Genomic DNA, 21,286 nt, shown 5'->3' with positions numbered 1-21,286 from the left:
AACATGCAAGAGCTCTATTCTGTAGGCCAGATTTTGTTTGTAAAGAAAAAACTATATTAACCCATTTTGACCTGAGATCAGATTCTAAAAATGTCTTCTACATCCTGACAGTTTTCTGAAAAAGCTATGTTTCTATGTCAGTCGTTCTTCGATTTTTCAAAAATAGCAGACCTACAAGCTCATAGCGCGCCACCGAGTGGCGCGCTATGAGCTTGTAGATCTGCTATTTTTCAATAGCTAAAACATAACATAATGCTAACACCAAAAGGGGTTCCCGCCCAAAATGGGGTTAATGCTTTGGAGATATGCAGTGTGCAAGAAACTGGACATTGTGAATGTTTGTCATGACAGGGATACATTTGCGTCGATTAAGGTGTGAAATCTGTTAGTTAGCATTGCACTTATGAGCAACCTCAACACTCAAATTAGACGCAAGATACTGCCAAGTTAAGGCAGCCATTTCAGGCACACAGAGCTGAACAAACTGCTAATAAAGTACAAATTCTCCTGTAAACTAGACGGCTCTTTCCCCAGTCTGTCTGAGCGGCTGACCTGCACACCACCCCCTCCTCTACAAACATGCATTCTTGAATAGCTGCCAAAAGCTCCCAGTTCTAAACTAGAAAAAGTGCCCTTCTGGGCACAGGTCTCCACCAGGAGGATAGGAGTGTGTGTGTGATGTTTGGCAAAATGTTTAGGAGCAATATAAACGTGTGTGTGTGTGTGACGCGGCTTGGCCTGTTGTAGCGCCACCATGAGGCTGATTTGAAAACTGTCAAGTGTCATTTCTTCCAAAGCCTAGTGGGAATATGCATGCAGTTTCACCACAATCGGACGCTGCGTTGAGTAGTTGTGGCGATTTGTACAAAACGGGTACAAAGCGGGCTACTCCTGAAAAGTTTAGAAGCCAATCGTAGCCAATGAGGGTGGATTATGAGAAATCAAACAAACGCGTCTTGATTACATGACTATGAAGAAGATGTGTACCGACTTGCGTGAAATTTGGATAAATTCTGAAGGAGTAATATTAGAAAATGTGTTTTACATATGTCGGCCTCCTGGTGGCGCTATAAAGAGCAGATGTAAAAAATTCCAGGCAAAGGTTTTTCCTTGGCCTCTAGGGAGTTGGCATACAAAGTTATCCACAGATCAGTGCAGTTAGAGGTCAAAACACTTTTCGGCCAGTTATAGCGCCACCATGAGGCCGAGTTGAAAATGTTCATGTGGCATTTCTTCCTCGGCCTAGTGGCAATGTGCGTGCACAATTTCACGGAAATCACACAATGTGTTCATGATTTGCAGCATTTTGTTTGAAACTGAGTACTCCTGCGAACTTTGGAAGCCAATCTTAGCCAATCAGGATGGAGTCTGAGAAATCTGAAAGACGCGTTTCGTTGAATGGCTCTAGAGAGACTCATCCATCAAAGAAACATTAATGAAAGTTTAAAAATAACCAGTGCTTACCATGTTGTTGTTGTGTGACATGTTTTGCCTCAGATCTGATTAGCGTCGATCACTTAAAGCTGGTCTGTGTCCTGCACCAATCTAGGCTACACTGTAGGTGATCTTAGACGCCTATAGGGACGGGTTATATAATCCATTGATGCCCCGCCCCCCTGCGTGTTATTGGCTCCCACAACTACAGTACAAACTTCATTGGTTAGGTGGTCTCATGGGACGGGCTGTAATTGCTGAAGCCACGCCCATAAACTCACAACGGTGAGTTTATGGGCGTGGCTTCAGATTTGATAACTTGAATCAAGTTATCAAATCAAATTTCTACAAAAAAACTGTGCCCTGCATTTGTGGTGCTCCTATCAATGAAAGTGAAATGGCTTTAGGCTCTTAATCGTTTATCATTTTGGGGGTCCTCGACATGAAATAGTTTGAGAAGCAATGAAATAGGTTTTTCAGCAAACTGTCATGATTTAGAAGACATTTGTAGAATATGTTGTCAGGTCTTAATGGATGAATCCATATTCACCTCTTTTAACTATTCCATAATCTGGGCCTATCTGTGTATTTTCCACCGGTTGGGAACTGGTTACAGTTCAGAACCAGTTTTTAGTCCCTGAGCCAGACCTCCAAAATTGGAAAGTTAATATGAACTGAGTGGGCAAAACCATACCTATATTACATTGTCAATATAAGTAAATTAATATGATAGCTTTTTAATATTTTCTTTTTTGTGCATATTTTCCTATACAAAATGCCTATTTTGCATAATTAAATGTACAATTTCAACAATAAATCATTGTCTTCGTGTTAGTAATCAACTGGGGAAGTTGTTTCCTATTCACCTATAACGTATAGACCTACTGTAGGTGAAAATGACAAAATGTGTGATAAATATGAAAAAGCTATCCTCCTGTGGAAGGGTTATCATATTAATCCCATTTTATATAGGTATGGTTTTGCTCACTCAATTCATAATTAATGTTCCAATTTTTGGATGTGCCGAGTTTGTGCAGAGTTTGTAGAGAAATGTAAAATAATACGTATAGTAGGCCTACATACACACACACATACAGCCAGGCTTGGGCGTTTCTTCATTTTAGGGGCAAGTCCACGTGGCCTTTGGTGTTGTCCATTGTTTGAGGGCACATAGCCCAAAAACCAGGGTGGGAAGGCCATCAATTATAACTAGATTTTGGTCTATTGAAATAATTATGGTAAAACGTGTGATTAACTCAGATAAGAAGCTGATGAGAGAGTTACCATTGTCTTAGAACAGTGTTTAACCTTTAGAAGTTTAGATCAATACATAAGTCACATGACAGACAGAGCACTCTGTGATCCCTGATGATGTGGTCCACCTGGTGTGACTTTGTTTTTGATTGATTGAATACTTTATTAACAGGCACGGTGGAACAAAAGAATGCTAATAGGATAACCCAAATAAGCCATCAGGGCTTGTTTCCATCAAGGTCCTGTGTATTCAATTCATCGAGCCATTTAAAGAAGACAATAATAGACTATTCTCATCATCGCAATTTTTGATATGAAATATAAATGTACTCTTGAATACTTTAAGCGTTTTTTTAAAGCGTCTACTTCAAATTTGACCAGTGTTGTTCAAGTTACTTTTAAAAAGTAAAGAGTTATAGTTATAGTTACTTATCTAAAAAAGTAACTTTTTTTAGATAAGTTACTTTACTTTACTTTACTTTATGAAAGTAACTTTTAAAGTTACTTTACTTTACTTTAAAAAATAATAATATAAAAAACGATTTAAAAGAAGGTTTTTTTGTTCTGTCGCACAGTAAGAGAAAAGACAACTCCCTCCTAACATTATGAAATTTAGTGGAACAATAAAACATGTTCAGAAATTTTGACAGGCATCTTTATTGTAGCCTCAACTTGCCTTCAAAACAAATTTGCAATATGAAAAAAATAATAATAATCAAATAAAAAATGAGTCCATATATCTGCAGTGGTAGAGAGATATTCTAATTCATCAAATGTATTTTTGAGCTCATCTTCCATTTTAGAATATTCACTGTTCAGGTATTTGGAAAATGTATTTCTGCACATTGGCCCTGCTTTCACTGGTATTTTGCTGACCAGTGCTCTGAAACGAACAGACCACCGTTGAGAGGGGAAGCATTTCCTCAACAAAATACCTGGCAATCATTTTGTCAAGTTGACTCTTTACTTGGTGACATGCCTCTGTGGCGATTTCAAATCGATCTTTGTCTGTTTTGGTGATATGATGCAGCCTAGCTCATGGACTGATTTAAGATGCTTTCTTAGATTTGCATTGCTCTTCTTGGCTGTGGACAGTGCTTTCTGTCCGCCACATAATTAGCATTTTCACCTCGATGTTTTTCTGGGGGGGAAGGGGGGGAGAGGGCAGCCCTATCACTGTGCCCATAGATAGTTTATATATATCTGTGCCCGGGGAGGTGGCCACGGTCCCGCGGGGATCCGTTAGCATGCAACGGTGTGCAAGGCTAACGCACGGCTAACGTCAGGCACTGTGCTGCGGCGCCCACTAGCTAATGCTGGCTAGCGCAGGAGGGTCCCTCCTGGAGCGATGCAGCAGCAGCAATAATAATAAAGGATGTGCGGGGAATCACACACAGCGGGGACACTCCATGGCATGTTAAAACATTTCCTTTACCCGCAAGTACTCAAATAATGCTTGTATTTCCAACCCACAAAGCATCCGATCTCACTGTCGTAGCGTGTGGTAATAATGTTCGTTCAACCGGCCTTTTCTGTGTATGCGTTACAAGGGTTTGTGTGTCTGTCTGTGTTTACATGAGTACATACGAGTAAGACCCGCCCTACTCTGTCAGACTGTCTCCGATTGGCTTACCCTGAAATCTGGCCCTACGTTAGCCAATCAATGACCTCTTCTGCGACATGCTTTGTTCATGTTAGGGTGCGTAGCCATGTGGGCTCAGAGGCTAGTATGAGAGCACAAACGAAACTGTCAACACAGTACAACACAGAGAGCGGCGCGCTCTCTCAGCAGCAGTCAGCACAGAGCCTGTATGACAGACTCACGGCGCTGTATGGGGAAACTTTTCACTTGGATCATACGTTGACATAATAACGCTATAACGCGGGTAACGCTCGGACAATAACTATAAGGCCGTTATGGAATAGGGAAATGTAAAGCCTCCGTTACAAGTTACTGCAAAAAGTAGCGCCGTTAGGTAACGTAACGTGATGTAAGGGCGTTAGTTACAACACTGAATTTGACTGAGCAACATTCATTTGTAGTTGAGTAATGTTTCAACAGGAGTAGGCCTATCTATATGTTGACTAAAGTATTGGGTTAGTAGAGTCTCACTTTGAAACATTGGCTACTTATAGTAATTTCTAGGACCTTCACTAAGCTGAATTTAGTCAGGGTGTACAAGATTTCATTCTGCTTTAAGTAGCATGCTGTGACGTGTCAAATTAGGGAAATCGAATGACTCTGAATCGATTGCAAGCATATATTTTTCCACTAAAAACACTCCTTGGGCTAAGAAAAACATGATTTGTGACATGTTTGACAAAGCTGTCATCACAAATATGATGATGTCATCACATTTGGAAAAGTGGCTATGGGGAAATGCCATTTAGCTACAGTGGAGCCTAGCAACTGCTTATTGGACCCTAGCAACAACATATTAGGGTGACTGACCACCCAGCGTAGCGCCCATTGGACACTAGCAACAACATATTAGGGTGACTGACCACCCAGCGTAGGGCCCATTGGACCCTAGCAACAACATATTAGGGTGACTGACCACCCAGCGTAGCGCCCATTGGACACTAGCAACAACATATTAGGGTGACTGACCACCCAGCGTAGGGCCCATTGGACCCTAGCAACAACATATTAGGGTGACTGACCACCCAGCGTAGCGCCCATTGGACACTAGCAACAACATATTAGGGTGACTGACCACCCAGCGTAGCGCCCATTGGACACTAGCAACAACATATTAGGGTGACTGACCACCCAGCGTAGGGCCCATTGGACCCTAGCAACAACATATTAGGGTGACTGACCACCCAGCGTAGGGCCCATTGGACCCTAGCAACAACATATTAGGGTGACTGACCACCCAGCGTAGGGCCCATTGGACCCTAGCAACAACATATTAGGGTGACTGACCACCCAGCGTAGCGCCCATTGGACACTAGCAACAACATATTAGGGTGACTGACCACCCAGCGTAGGGCCCATTGGACCCTAGCAACAACATATTAGGGTGACTGACCACCCAGCGTAGGGCCCATTGGACCCTAGCAACAACATATTAGGGTGACTGACCACCCAGCGTAGGGCCCATTGGACCCTAGCAACAACATATTAGGGTGACTGACCACACAGCGTAGGGCCCATTGCTGGCTCGTTACGCCACTGCAATAGACCCAGGTCAGTGAAGGTCCTGGACATTATAGGTATACAGTATGTTTCGAAGTGAGGCTCTACAAAGTATAGATACTCCTGGCCATTACTCAATTACACATGAAAGTTGCTCAGTAAATTTGAAGTATAGGCGCTTTTAAAAATGCAAAAAGTATTCAAAAGTACATTTATTTTTCATATCACACATTTTGAACATGCTTGAGAATAGTCTATTCAATTTATTTAAGTCTTGATGAATTGAATCAACAGGACCTTAATGGAAACTGTCCCTGGTGGCTTATTTGGGTTATCCCTGCATGGGTAAAAAAAGAAAAAAGAAAAACTATTAAAGTATATAATTAATCAAAATAAGTCACATCAGGGGCTGCAATTGGAGCAACAACACTTGTTCTAAAGGTTGAATCATGAGTTCTAGCTGTTCTAAGACAATGGTAACTGTCTCATCAGATTCTTATCTGACTTAATCAACAGGCACGTGATGTGGATTCCTCAAATGGCTTCAGAACTGTATGTCAGAGTTGTATATGTGTGTGTGCGTGTGTGCGTGCGTGCGTGCGTGCGTGCGTGCGTGCGTGCGTGCGTGCGTGCGTGCGTGCAGCGGATTCGTCCGTTATCACTGTATTAAATATACGAAATCAACCGTTATCAGGACGTTGGAATGTGGCTAATATGGCCTTACTGGCATACTGGATATTGTGGTGTTTGGCTGTGTTCACCCGGACTGCACGCATGCATGGTGATGCAGACATAGCCTGGTCAAGGACTCCCCCTGCTGAACGTGTAATTTCCAACTCTATTGTCGGGGCATGGAAACTAGGGGCTACTAATATATACTATTCTCTGCCTATCGGGAGAGACGTAACTCGGACGGCGCTGAGTCGGGTCTGGTGTTTGAAACTGAGCACTCCTGCAAACTTTGGAAGCCAATCTTAGCCAATCAGGATGGAGTCTGAGAAATCTGAAAGACCCGTTTCGTTGAATGGCTCTAGAGAGACTGTGTACCAATTTGCGTGATGTTCGTGAAATCTGTAGGTGTACTGTCCAAAAACTTGTTTTGCACAAAGCGGCCTCCTGGTGGCGCTATAACAGGCCGTTCTGGAAATTTTGGGGCAGAGGTTCATCGTTGGCATCCAGGGAGTGTGTGTGCAAAATTTGGCATCGACCGGGTTAACGGTGCCGGAGATTAGCTGGTCACAGACAGAAAGGACGGACGGACGGACGGACGGACGGACGGACACACGGAGTGCAAAACATGCCTTCGGCCTGGTGGAGACAAAGAGCCTCAAGGCAATTTTACCACTGCTCCTCTCCTCGCTTATATTCTGCCCCAGTAGCGGGCCTCAAAGTGGGGGCAGAGATCAGATATGGTGATGGCGGTTCGCGGGGTCTGGAGAAGAGGGTCAAGCCTCTAGCCATTTTAAAATGGCATTGGGCTTCCTGATGCTGACGGACAATGATTAGAGGAGCAGCTGAAACAATGTGTAGCTCAAGACATCACGCAAGGCCTTGCAGTGAATGATTGCCTGCTGTGTCGTCGTAGCCAAACAACTCTTCCACAATCTCCCAATGCTATATAGGAGTCTGGAAGTACAACTCCCCAAATCCAAGTAATCCGTTTGTCATTTCCGTTCACAAAAATAAAAATATATTTAGAAATATCTTTAGAGCTTTTTCGCTTTTTTTTCTCAATTTCTGCTAAGCAGCAAGCTATATATGTTTAGATGGTTTTTTTTAGGCCATGGCAGGAGTTCTCTGAACTCCTGCCATGTGCCGAAAGAGCTCACAACCTGTGAGCTTGTAGATGGTCTATTTTCAATGCGCGCCACCCACCCACCCACCAAGTATAAAAACAGTCTACATGGCTCATTTACACTTCAGTGTAATGACCGTGTTGCATGCTAAGCGATTTTCAGTCATGCCAACTTAAGTAGGCAAAGTGGTTGTAATGATGAATTCAAATGGATGGTTTAGTCCATTTTGGCCCACTTACAGGTTAAAGGATGTTTCAGATGGGGAGCGAGTGTAATTAAAAATGAAAATTAGTCAAAAGGGCGTGTCCTTACTTGAGGCTCCTCCCCCTTGGTGCTGCCTTCCTCCGAGTCAGACTGCTGCTCTGGGTCGTTTTCATCGCTCTGGAAGTGAAACAAGTAGACAACACACGACCGTCATTAGAAATTACTTGAAACCGCTCTACGTTTGTGTGGCTGTCTGTCAGTGTTGGTTTCGTAGACTACCTTTTTCCACTGATGAAAACTAAATAAAAACTAAGCTATGATGACTAAAATGAAGATAAAATATACTGACAATTTTGTCAAGAAAGAAGAAGTAGCTCGGGAGTGGCTTATTGTCGGTATCAGCCGGTAACACGCAAGAGTCTATATCCCGTTACAATGCGCTAGACCCCTGGGAGATGGAGTCTGTCCCCATTCCAATGCGCTAGACCCCTGGGAGATGGAGTCTGTCCCCGTTACAATGCGCTAGACCCCTGGGAGATGGAGTCTTTCCACTCGTTCCAATGCGCTAGACCCCTGGGAGATGGAGTCTGTCCCAGTTACAATGCGCTAGACCCCTGGGAGATGGATTGCTGAGGTGCAGTGACACACCTACCATCATAACATCCATTACGATGCCATCACGGCCCGCCAAAATACATTTCAATCGACAAAATCAAATGTAGATTTAAAACTAGACCAACACTAAAACATTTCAGTTGACTAAAATACGACTAAAACTAAATCAAAATGTGCTGTCAAACAGTAGCGTGTGTGTGTGCGTGTGTCTCTCACATCCTGGGTCCAGTAGGAGACCCCGGTGGACCGTCTCTTCTCGCGGGGCCGCCTGCGATCCCGTATGGAGCGGGGCTGAGACTTGTCCTCTCCCTCCTTCTCCTCCTCCTTTCTGTCTGTGTCTGCTCATGGGGAAGGAAGGAAGGAAGGTATTATGTTAAATATAATAATACTATAATAAAATGTCATGATATAGTAGCTCAAAAGACCTAGCCTTCAAAGCACAACAGAAACTGCTTCCAGGCTGCATTCAGAAACTGTTACAAATGAAAGAAAACCATTATTTGGCCAAGAGCATGCTTAGACTGGCGAAGATTATCTCTTCTGACCCCTTACATGTTTTAAATGATGAATATCAACTGTTGCCCTCCATGAGGCGGTTTAGAGTCCCGAAAAAAAGACTAAAGAATTATTTTGTACATCAGTCTGTCCTGCTTTTAAACCAAAGTCGTTAAATCAGAGGACATGTTCTTGTTCCTGTCTGTTTATGTGATTTTGTAATGTATTACAGTCTATGTCTTGTCTGTATATTGAACGGCGATGTCATGGACGCAAAACAAATTTCAGTGCAAGTTGACAATAAAGTTGTATCGTATCGTATTAGGATTGTACTGATATTTGAGATCATAACAGCAAGAACCAACAATAAAATTGGCAGCAGAAATATGGAATAGTTATGACACAGATCAAAAAATGTGCAATTCAATCTATAAATATAGATAATATAGTTGATAAATATAAAATTATTATAAACCTTTTATAATTTATTATCTCCACCATGCAAGTCGACTAAATGTCTTCCTTTGTTTTGCCTGTTGTATCGAAATTTCCAATGCCAAAAACATTTCTGTTGCAAGATACAAGATAAAAAGGGTAGGCACTATAAGCTACAGCTTCAGCCTACTCCTTTTCGGTCCAAATATTCTCTGAAAAGTTTGTTGTAATTAACCCTGTATATGATTCAAGAAGAAGGGAACACAGAAAAGGCAGGTTTGTACCACCAGGTCCACCACACGTACAATCAAGGGACTAGACATTCCTCCGGTGGGGAAGATGGGGCCTGAGGGGTGACCTTTCCGGTTCCTTTGTTTTGTTGCTCTTCAGTGTCGGCCCTTATCCGCCATCGACAATTGGCCATCAACTACGTTTGAACTGGGAACTGTAAATTGACACTTCTTTTTTTTATTGTGTCTTCAGCGCGGCTATGAGGAAATCATAACAGGAACGCGACCTTTAATAATGGTCAGGAAAAGCTTGGGTCAACCAGTTTAATTTACGGTACAGAGCACCGTCAGGAACACAATCGAGTATTGGCAGGAGTTCAAAGAAAACACCTTTTTTTTCTTTTTTTGCTGTGAGGGAACAAAGTCATCACTGTTTCCGTCAGTGGGATAGATTGAGGCCTTTTTTCCAAAGCTATTTTATTTAAAAACGGCAACACGATCCTTTTATCCTGTCGGTCTCTTTAGTAGCATGTGGCAGTGTTCCCATATATTTAGACCTGAGGCCCATTCTAAAATGTCTATGTCTTCTAAATCCTGACAAGTGTTCTGAAAAACCTCTGTTTCTACGTCAGTGGTGCTCAACCTTTTTCATGTCAAGGACCCCCAGAATGATCTGTATTTGGCCGCGGACCCCCATCTGAAAATATGTTGTTCCAGGGAAAAGCCAAACAGAAATGTAATTTATATTCATAATGTTCCAATTTCCAATGCCAAAAACAACAAAAAGCAACTGTCTTCGCCCCAGCTGGAAAATATCCAACTGAAGCGACCTTTGCTTCCCCCATCGCGTCCTGACAGCCAATCAGCGTAACCAAAAACAATATACAAGCCCTTTGCAAAGATATAGGAACTCATTTTGCTGCTCATAAATGATATAGTAGCATGAATTATGTTAAATATATAGAACCGAGCAGTGTTTGGTGTAAGCTCGGCTATAGGCGTTTTGAGGTACAAAATGGAACAAGCGGGGCAGCGGCCCCATTTGGTCACACCCCCAAAGTTAAATTACTGTGCAACCAACTTTTTTACATCAGTTATATCAATAATATAATCCACCCTTCGAGGGAGGGGGAAGAGATCTACAGATCTTTTTCTTCATGCGTGACCAAAGTGAAGCGATTTAAGTGACTTCAGGTCTTAACACAGCTTAAAGGGATAGTTCGGATTTTTTGAACTTAAGTTGTATGAAATACTTGCCATTAATATAGTGGTTGCAACTGTATTAATTGATTGCCCGAGTCCTGTGGTGGGAGTTCTGCTCTGGTTTTGGTTAAATATCAAGTAGTTCCGGTCATTTTGTGGGGGGCACTGGGGCCACGCAGTAAAAGTAAATGAATCCACAAAACGAACGTAATTTGTATTGTTGACCTATTTCTAAAATATTAGCACGACTTTCGTTCAACTTTGACCCCTCTATCACATGGAACTATTTTTTGGGCGTAGTGATATGGACACAAAAAACATAGTTCTGTGTGATAGAGGGGTAAAAAAAAGAACGGAAGTTGCACTAATATTTTAGAAATAGGTCAACAATACAAATGACGTTAGTTTTGTGGATTCATTTACTTTTACTGCGTGGCCCCCAGTGCCCCCCACAAAATGACCGGAACTACTTGATATTTAACCAAAACCAGAGCAGAACTCCCACCACAGGACTCGGGCAATCAATTAATACAGTTGCAACCACTATATTAATGGCAATGGTATTTCATACAACTTAAGTTAAAAAAATCTGAACTATCCCTTTAAGGGTCCATTTGGTTCCATTTGTACACTCTCAAGAGTTATGGGGGTCATTGAAATTAAAAACTTTGACAACCACTTGTGAACTTAAATGGATGAACACCTGTGAAGTTAGTAGGGAAGTGTTATTCTGTGTGCATACATGGAGCCCTATATTGAAATGCATGTCACCTTTCTCGGTGTCCCTGGAGGGGCGGCTGTAGGCGGAGGTGATGCCCGTCAGGCTGTTGGGCCTGCTGAGGGAGCTGGAGGTCAGGGTGGAGGAGCTGGACGACGGGGTGACGGAGGAAGAGGTGGTGGACGACGACGGCGGCCGGTAGCGCTGGTAGGTCTGGAGGTTGAGAGAGGGACGAGACGTCAGTGCATTGTTTCTGGGTCCATTCATAGTGCCGAGGGTATTAGAGCCTTATGAGCCTTTTTCAAGGGGAAATTTTACGCAGAGTCCGACACGTACATGCTGTGGTACCGTGACCTTTTTAGAACATTAGACCAGTCAACAGAGACCAACATGTACCTCTTCGAAGCTGCGGTACCGTGACCTTTACAACATTAGACCAGTCAACAGAGACCAACACGTACCTCTTCGAAGCTGCGGTACCGTGACCTTTACAACATTAGACCAGTCAACAGAGACCAACACGTACCTCTTCGAAGCTGCGGTACCGTGACCTTTACAACATTAGACCAGTCAACAGAGACCAACACGTACGTACCTCTTCGAAGCTGCGGTACCGTGACCTGTAGTCATCCTCCTTGACCTCCGTCTCCTTCTTCTCCTCCTGCTGCTTCTCCTTGTCCTGCTTCTCCTTCTCCTCCTTCTCCTCCTCCTGACGGGTCCGCGAGGAGGTGGGGATGATGGGGCGGCGCATGGTCTTCTCCGCCTCCTGGAGGTCGGTGAGCGTCACGCCCTGCAGGAACGAACACCCCAACATTTAACACATTTAGGAACGGGAACACATCCGTGTCACCCGATAGCTTTTATTCGCTTTTAACCATTATTTGAAGAGTTGTGAGCTTGTAGATCTGCTATTTTCACTACTTTCTTTTTCTTCTTTTCAATAATATTTTTATTGAATTTTCACTATTTTTAAAGATTTGTTTTCCAATTTTATTTATGGAATGTGTTTGATGCTTTTCTTTCATTTCTACACTAACGGAAAAAATGTGTTGAATTTGTTTTGAATTCCTGAAAACCTTTGCTTGTTTTCAATAGAAAAAAACTATAGAAATAGCTGGAAAAAAGTGACGGTGCAGACAACCACGCCTCCTCAGATACACATGGAGTCACTGTCGAATAAGCACTGTTTGAGTTGCGTGGGAATCAGTTACAATCTGTTTAAAAATGACACAGAGTACTTGACAATGAAAGTTATTGCGCCTATGTTGATGTTGAGTAGACGCCCGGTTATAATTATTCCAAATGTTCAGCCCCTCATAAAAATCCAACGGTTATGAAAAGGCTGCCGGCGGTACACAACACATTCCCACGTCCACAATCACATGTATTATTAAAGCAAACAAGTTCAACCTCAAGTTTAACCCTATAGAACACTAAACTTTACTTTTGTCAAACCATCACTAAACCCGGGTATATTTTTACCCAATGTAATATTTTATATTCCATAAAAAATATTTCTCTTCCAAATATATGGAATATAAGAAGTACAGCAATACATGGCAACTTGAGGTACTCTTCTGTAATATTTTATCTTGACTTTTCACAACAAAAAAGAAAAAGAAAAATAGATATCATGGGGCGCAAAATCGTTGAAAAATGATTAAAAAAATAATTATGGAACTGGAACTTCTCCTTCCATCCACCCATTCCTGTGAGGTCGAGTGGTTGTATGGGATCACTATCACTAAATGCGGGTGAAATTCAGAAAAAAAAAACAGGGATGTGGACATGGAAACAAACCTACCTTCTATGATGTCACTGAGCATCATGAAGGTAGGCTACTGAAAGGCCCACCTACCTCAGACATCAGCAACATTAGAATTGTCCGGGTGAAAATCCCCCGGGTTTAGTGTTCTAGGGTTAATTTGAATTTAGTTAACCATGTAAGTCAGTGTGATGCTGGGCTGTGGCTGTAATAAAACAATGTATAATTTACATGGCATTATGTACATTTGCCGAGTGGATCCCCAAATCCAAAAGGACATTGTTATTTTCCATCCCAAATGGCAGCAGGCCTAAATATTATTACTGCATTTAGGCTATGTGCAATAATGCAAGTGAAAGTCTAAGTTCAGAGGCATTATATCGTTATCGAGGTATTCAAAAACGTTATTGAATACCGCATGCTTTTCTAATATCGTGCAGCCTGTGTAGCTCATCCTGAAGCCCAAAAGCCTAATATTATCTCCCCTGGTCGAGGGGGAACTGTTCCCTTTAGCTTTAGATTGGTTTGTTCGGTCTTTAGCGACCCTCTCTTCCCCACATGGAAGACCCGGACTGGAATCTCAAACGTTCCATTATGAACCAACCTGGGTGGAGCGCCTGGACTGGCGAGCCTGCCTGGAACGGGCTTTCCTCTGCGACTCCGACTCCTCGTCTCGCACTGGCGTCAGATACGACCTAGCGCACACGCACAAACACACACAAAGAGTATAAATATGTATCTGGGACATCAGGATATATAAACGATTTAACATTTTGCGGGGCAGAGTGACAGACTTGCCAGGGTGGACAGCTGACATCAAGAAAACTATTGAATGTTGGGGTGGGCCAGATTTAGCCGTTGCAACACTTTTTTTTTCAACATTTATATAAATATATTTATTATTGAGAATACCAAATAATGTACTGTATTTTCACATTAGTTAAATATAGACCATTTACATTGATTGCTTTTAGGATTGATTTTAAAATAATTGTACTTGTTTAAGCTCTCAATGGTCTCGGACCTTAATACCTACATACTAGATATGCCTGCCTAGATATGTCCCAAACCAGCCAAAAAAAAACACGGTGAAGCAGCTTACTGCTTCTACGGACCGACGAGCGTGGAATGCACTCCCACTATACCTTCGACTGGCACCCTCTGTAGAGATTTCTAAAGCACAGCTCAAGACCTACTTCCTTTAATACTGTATATCCATCGGCATTCAGAGATTGAGAGAGTTGAGAGATGAAAATTGCAATCGACAAGGTCACAACGTACGCATACATAACGGACATGATGCGTTGTGACTTGTGAGGTTATAGATTTTTGCATGAAACACCAGGCTTAAGAGTCAAACGTGCAGGGTAATGGGTATTCTTGCACTTTCCTCTAGTGTGGAATATGCCTCTGTCAGACATACTGTACAGTACATAGTTAAGTATGAACTCATCTGGGGGCACGGTGGCACAGTCGGTAGTGCTGTCGCCTCACATCTAGAATCCTAGGTTAGATTGCCGCTGGGGACGCTGTGGGATCCTGTCATCAGACAGTGCCCATACCCGAGGCGGGGTTGGCAAAAGGGCCTTGCAGTAATCCTGTTCTCTAAACTACCTCCCCCTGGCCACTTGGCCAGCCTGATGGAGGTGAAAGGAACTGGTCGGAATAACGTCTTCCTACGTCCAGCCGGGGAAACTACCCCCTGTCAGGTGCAAAGAAGCAGCTTGGACTCCTCATGCATAGAAGGAAGCATGAGGTCTGTCCGCTGCCCTCCCCAGGCCCTATTAAGGACAAGTCACTGGTGCAGTCAGAGCCCCGTTCGTTGCAGCCCTGCCCAAGCAACACCCCTGTGACAGACAGGTGACTTATTTCAGCACTGTCACAGCAACACATGCACCTCGCCCTGTTTAAACACAGTCACACACATGCACGGGCTAGCCTGTGTGTGTTCACACACACACACACACACACACACACACACACACACACACACACACACACACACACACACACACACACACACACACACACACACACACACACACACACACACACACACACACACACACACACACACACACACACACACACACACACACACACACACACACACACACACACACACACACACACACACACACACACACACACACCCTCCTTCCTCACACTGTGTAGTGTGTACACTGTGTACACAAAGCAGCAAGATCTTACACCCAATCCTCAAACAGAGGAAGTGCATCCGGATCACTTTAAACAATCCATGATCCCAGCTTGGTGTGTGTGTGCGTGTGTGTGTGTTTAACTACACAGAGACAATGAGTGAAGACTAACACCTCATCTACACAGGCAAGGGGGGCGAGTGTTCCGACGGCGAGATCACGCGGAAAAAACTGTCCTGATATGGAGCGCCGGTCATTGCATAGCGACGTAGCCTGAACCAATCAAATATCCAATAAATAGTAGCATGCACTGTAGATCTCAACCAATAGAAGTTTTTGTGGCCGCAAAACCTCGCTCAAATAAGAGACTACACGATCAAATAGAAGGCGTGGGCGACGTCACTGCATGCTGGCGGTACGCCAGGACAGTCTCATTGAAAAACAGGTATTCTAATGAGATTTCATCGTTCACTCATCACTGGTAGTGTAGCTGAGGTGTTGGAGCATATGTGTCCGATGTCTCAGAGAGAGAAACAATGAACACAGAGGGGTTGTGGGTATATAGTGTGTGTGTGTGTGTGTGTGTGTGCGCGTGTGTGTGTGTGGAGGGGGGGGGGGGGGGGGGGGGGGGGGTTACCTGCGTCGTTCCCTGCCGTCAGAGCCAATGATAATGCCAGTGGTGGTAGTGGTAGATGTGGTGGTGGTAGAGCCAGTGTTCATAGTGGGGATGACCGCTGCAGACTCCTTCTCTTTCTCCTTTTCCCTCTCTGCACTGTCTTCTGACCAGTACCTGTTCGCACAAAGGACACGCACATTTTAAACACAAGCACGCAAAGGACGTGCACATTTTAAACACAAGCACGCAAAGGACGTGCACTTTTTAAACACACGCACACAGAGGACGCGCACATTTTAGAACATACTGATCGTTAGCAGATCTACAAGCACACAATGCGTCGTGACACGCTGAGAGCTTGTAGATCTGGTATTTTCAAAAGAATTGTTATACATTTGAAGACTTCAAATGGGACATTCCGCATAATGAGCACTTTGTACTTTGGTACTTTAAGTACCTTTGGTGCCGATACTTTTGTACTTCTACTCAAGGAAATTAACGTTGAATTCCGGACTTTTACTTGCAACAGAGTATTTCTATATTGCAGTATTGCTACGTTTACTCAAGTACAAAATGTGAGTACTTTTTCCACCCCCACTGTTAGTCTGCAGGGTGGAGAGAGACCGCAATATGCCTCTATCTCTTCCGACACACACCGAGTCGCCAGCTGCTCCTTTTCACCCGGCCATCACTGAGGATTTTCACCTCGAGAGCCCAATAATAATAATAAGTAATAATAATACATTTTATTTACTTTACAGGACAGGACAATTAATGCATTTCGTGGTCACCTATACAGCTAAAAGGTTAAAAAGTACACAGGGCATCTAAAAAGTCCAACTAGGCAAAGGCCTTGTTAAAAAGAAAAGTCTTAAGTCCCCCTTTAAAAGCATCCACAGATTGTGGTGCTCTCAGGTTGTTGGGGAGGGCATTCCACAGCCAAGGAGCAGCTGAGCAGAAAGCCTGGTCCCCCATAGTGTGGAGAATGGTCTTTTTTCCTTTGAGAGTGTTTCAAAGTCAAAGTCGTATGATTAGTCACACACGTTACCGCAGTGAAATTTGTTCTCCACATTTGACCCATCTCTTGGAGCGGTGAGCCGCAGCGTGCACTGCGCTCGGCAATCATCAGTTGATTTGACATTGATGCCGAGTGCCAAGCAGGGAGGCATTGGGTCCCATTTTTACAGTCTTTGGTATGACGCGGCCGGGGATCAAACCCCCGTCCTCCCAGTTTCAAGGCGGACACTCCAACCACAAGGCCACTGCCTGGTTTGCACTACCAGTATATCAGGGCTTGTCACTACTACTACATGATTGCCTGATCGCAATTATTTGAGATCGCTACGAGTAATCGAGTTAATCGCAATCCTTTTTTTGCATAATCGTCTGCATAATCATTTCCGTGTTTTCAAACATTAAAAAAAAGAATTGCAGATTTACCGACTGAAAACTATAATCCTGATTATTTTCACAGATATTGATGACGCAATAACACATTGTTATTGCAAAGCCGCACAGTACGAAGCCATTGACGACATTGACCGCCAATGGCTTTGTACTTGCAGAGCAGCCAGTCTGCCTGTCTGTCTGTCTCTGTAAGAGTGGGTTAATTTTAATTTTCAGCAATGAATTCCTTATAAATATAACATAATAATGTACTATATCGGTATCGGCTGATATGACCCTGCAAAAAATAATAATCGGATATCGGATATCGGTCATAATTTCAATATTGTGCATCTCTACTAGTAATAGCGACGGAGGTTCGCGTGTGTGTGTACCTGCTGGTGAGACTGGTGGAGCCCGTGCGAGTTGAGGAGGGGCCCAGGCTGGAGAGCAGGCCACGGTGGCTGGTGGGCGAGGTAACAGATGACGAGGTGGTGGTGGTGGTGGAGGTGGAGGTGATGGAGGTGGTGGAGGAGGTGAGATCCTCATGTCTCCTGCCAAAGGAACCGCTATGGGAGGGTAGGACACACACACACACAAAACACACACCAAACACAGTATAGTCAGCAGAGGAGACAAAGTAGAGCAAGTAGAGACAAATTAAATGGGGTGGGGGGGGGGGGGGGGGACTAGGGAGCTTATGAAATTATTACACCCTTTTGAAAATATATATGTATATAAAAACACAGGAGTTTAGAACATAATGCTGGATTCGTTATCATGAATGCATTCACGTTAACAAGCAATTATTGTTAATTTGTTAATCAAGCAAATGGAGTCAGATTATTATAATGTTTTATTGTAGGTGAATGCATCCCATGAAGATATCATCAGCAGTTTTAGTCTTTCTTGACATGCTTATCTCCTGGCAGTCTTGTCGTGCCAATTTATATTGGTTGCACATCTTGTCGCACTCCGACCTGTTAGCCGATACGATCTATGTGCAACACCGCCACACAACCATGTGCTGTAGGAATCAGGCCTTAAGCCCTGTGTATACTTCATCCTACAACAAATAGCAAAAGAAATAGCTGAATCGGCCATTTCCTCTATTTATGGAAAGTTTGAGTCAATTTCTGGAAACAACTCCTTGGGCTAAAAACGGCCATAGCCACTTTTCCAAATGTGATGACCTCATCACATTTGTGATGACAGCTATGGCCTTAGCTTTCGTGCAAAACTATGGCTTGGAATGGATTCAGAATCACGAAAAACCCCTAGTTTGACACGTCACATGCTGCTTAAAGCATAATGAAAATTTGACTTTCAGCAGCTGTCACAAAGTTTCCCAAGGGAGTTGGCTTGGAACAAATTTAGAGGTGATAGCAGACACCTTTATGAACACATTTGTGAAGAAAGCTAGTGGTAAGCATTTATTTTGCAGATTTGCCAAAACTTTCACTAACTTTCCCCAATTAATAATAATCAGTACAAAACAAACAGTTTGGCACTTGGTATAGAGCGTCGCAGTCCCACCCCCTTTCAGAACGACGAGGTCACCAGACACTAGTAGAGAACTAAAAGACAAGTAAGTTTATGTTTGGTTGCATGACAATTTGGAGAAAATTTTCTGAGTGCAACCAAATGTCGACTAAATCAACTGTAGATTTAGTAGACTAAAGCTAGACACCAACACTAAAACATTTCTAAAACATGACAGAAAACTAAATGGAATCTTATTCGAAGGACTATGGCTAAAACAAAATCAAAATTTGCTGTAAAAAATAAATAAATACTAGCTTGTAGATCGGCCGTTTTTTATGTGGGACAATGTCGTACGACCCATTAAGACCTGGAACATATCTGTGTCACCTTAGCTTTCAACTACTTTAACCATTATTTTATACTTTAGCTGTTGAAAAATAGCCGGTATACAAGCTCATAGTGCTGCACAGAGTGCCGTGCTATGAGCTTGTAGATCTGCCATTTTTGAAAAATCGTGAAAATGTGGTGCAAATATTTGAATATACATTCCTTCACAGCGAACGTCTTAACTGAAATCTTTGCTTAAACATATTTTCAGATGGGGGGTCCGGCGGCCAAATGCATATAATTTTGGGGGTAGTCGACATGAAAAGGTTTGAACATCACTGATGCGTGATTATGAATCCCACCAACGTTCTAGGGTAGACCCGCCTCACCATGTGTCTGATTGGCTCCCGGGAAGGCATCGTTTTACTGAGGTTAGGCCGTTCGGGTTAGGTTTAGGGGGGTGCATACTTAGTTTAGACTAGTCATTGGTTAGACATGGGTTAAGGTTAGGTTTAGGTGTGCTGCCCCGTGGGAGGTTAGGTTTAGGGTGAGGGTTTGAGATAGGTTGTAGTTGGACTAATGACTGGTCGCAAAAACGAGAACTGTCAATCACAACGACTACTGGCCAATCACAGCAGGGCTTTCCTAGAACTGCGGTGGGATAAATAATAACGCATCACTGACATTGAAATAGGTTTTTCAGTTTTCAAACTGATTTAGAAGACATTTTGTTTGTAGACTCGGCCCCAGGTCTTAATGGCATAAATGAGGCTTTGTGAGGCCTTGGAGGTGGTACCGTAGGTAGGTACTGTAGGTATACCTGCGGTAAATGCTGTAAGACTGGTAGTGGGAGGAGGGCGGCTGCCAGGGCTTAGTGTTACAGGTGTTAGGGTCCAGGTTGGACGTGGACGACGACTTGGACGGCACGTCCCGCGTGCTGCCACTCCGACCTAGCGCCAGCGTGTGGGACGTGCTGATGGCGGGACGGAGCAGAGCGGCAGGGTGGGTGGGTGGATGGAGCAGGTGGTGGAGAGAGGACGGAGCAGAGCGGCAGGGTGGGTGGAGCAGGTGGTGGAGAGAGGCATGTTAGCAGGGGAAGGACGCGCGCACACACACACACACACACACACACAGTGCAGGGGCCAAGACTTATATTTTCACAAATTGGTAAGGTGGTTACGTAAGGTGTAAGGTGTTTTTGTATTCCTACATGTCTCTAGTTCATATTTTGGTGTGATACATCTTCCAATTCAACTAGAGCCATGTAGGAATGCAAAAATACAAAAAATGTACGGTTACCTTACGTGGTACCAAAATCTGGCTAAGCCCCTGGACTAACAAACAAATATAAAAGGCAAAAAGCGCTCCAACTATGGGCCATGTCTGGTTTTTGCACCATAAAAGAATTGTGGGAATGGGCGCTATGTGTACACGCCATTTTTGGAAAGAATTTGAGGCCCCTTCCCTACTTCCTACCTTCACAGGTGTTACAGATGATGCTAATAAAGGCTCCGTTTCATTCTGGTCAAACAGAGTCAGGGTGTCCATGTTGGCTCACTGGAAACACTCTGCTACACCAGTGGGTCTCAGTGTCCTTGAGTCGGTTCCAAATGGCCCCATACAGGCGTGGAACCAATAAATGGAACCATTTGGGTCCATATACACTCTCAGAGTTATGGGGGTTGAAATTTAAAAGTTTGAGAACCACTGCATACTAAATGGAACAGAGCCTTAATTTGTATCATCGGTAACACCTGTGAAGGAAGTAGGGAAGCGGCCCGGAAGTAGGAAGAGTCATTCTGTGTGCATATAGCCCATTGTAGGTCTTTAGGAACCATACGGGTCGATGACTTGTCTCTTACAAACAAAAAAAGGGCCAATAAACTTAACGGTAAACTAAGAGGGCACAACAACCAGACAGGACCAGTACAGTCATGCAACACACTCTGTGGTGGCAGTGACAACATGAGGGAGGCTCATTTGCAAAGGCTTTCAACAGTAGCCGGCCGCCATTGGAACATT

The 21,286-nt window shown here is 43.6% G+C and overlaps 1 protein-coding gene across 3 annotated transcripts in view; it reads right to left on the bottom strand.

Moving 5' to 3' along the window:
• ppp1r12a (protein phosphatase 1, regulatory subunit 12A) overlaps window positions 1-21,286 on the bottom strand; it is a 95,158-nt gene that overhangs the window by 10,673 nt on the left and 63,199 nt on the right. For all 3 annotated transcript variants that reach the window (XM_079494095.1, XM_079494094.1, XM_079494096.1), the window contains exons 13-20: window positions 20,085-20,237; window positions 17,848-18,021; window positions 16,088-16,240; window positions 13,896-13,986; window positions 12,122-12,316; window positions 11,580-11,739; window positions 8,662-8,783; window positions 7,939-8,007 (exon numbers count right to left, since the gene is read on the bottom strand). In XM_079494095.1, coding sequence (XP_079350221.1) covers window positions 7,939-8,007; window positions 8,662-8,783; window positions 11,580-11,739; window positions 12,122-12,316; window positions 13,896-13,986; window positions 16,088-16,240; window positions 17,848-18,021; window positions 20,085-20,237 — 1,117 coding nt within the window. The remainder of the gene's footprint in view (window positions 1-7,938; window positions 8,008-8,661; window positions 8,784-11,579; window positions 11,740-12,121; window positions 12,317-13,895; window positions 13,987-16,087; window positions 16,241-17,847; window positions 18,022-20,084; window positions 20,238-21,286) is intronic.

This window comes from Electrona antarctica (genome assembly GCF_951216825.1).
Source record: "Electrona antarctica genome assembly, chromosome: 23".
Lineage (NCBI taxonomy): Eukaryota > Metazoa > Chordata > Actinopteri > Myctophiformes > Myctophidae > Electrona > Electrona antarctica.
The sequence above is the reverse complement of the archived record's forward strand: the minus strand, read 5'-3'. Positions and strand labels throughout refer to the sequence as shown.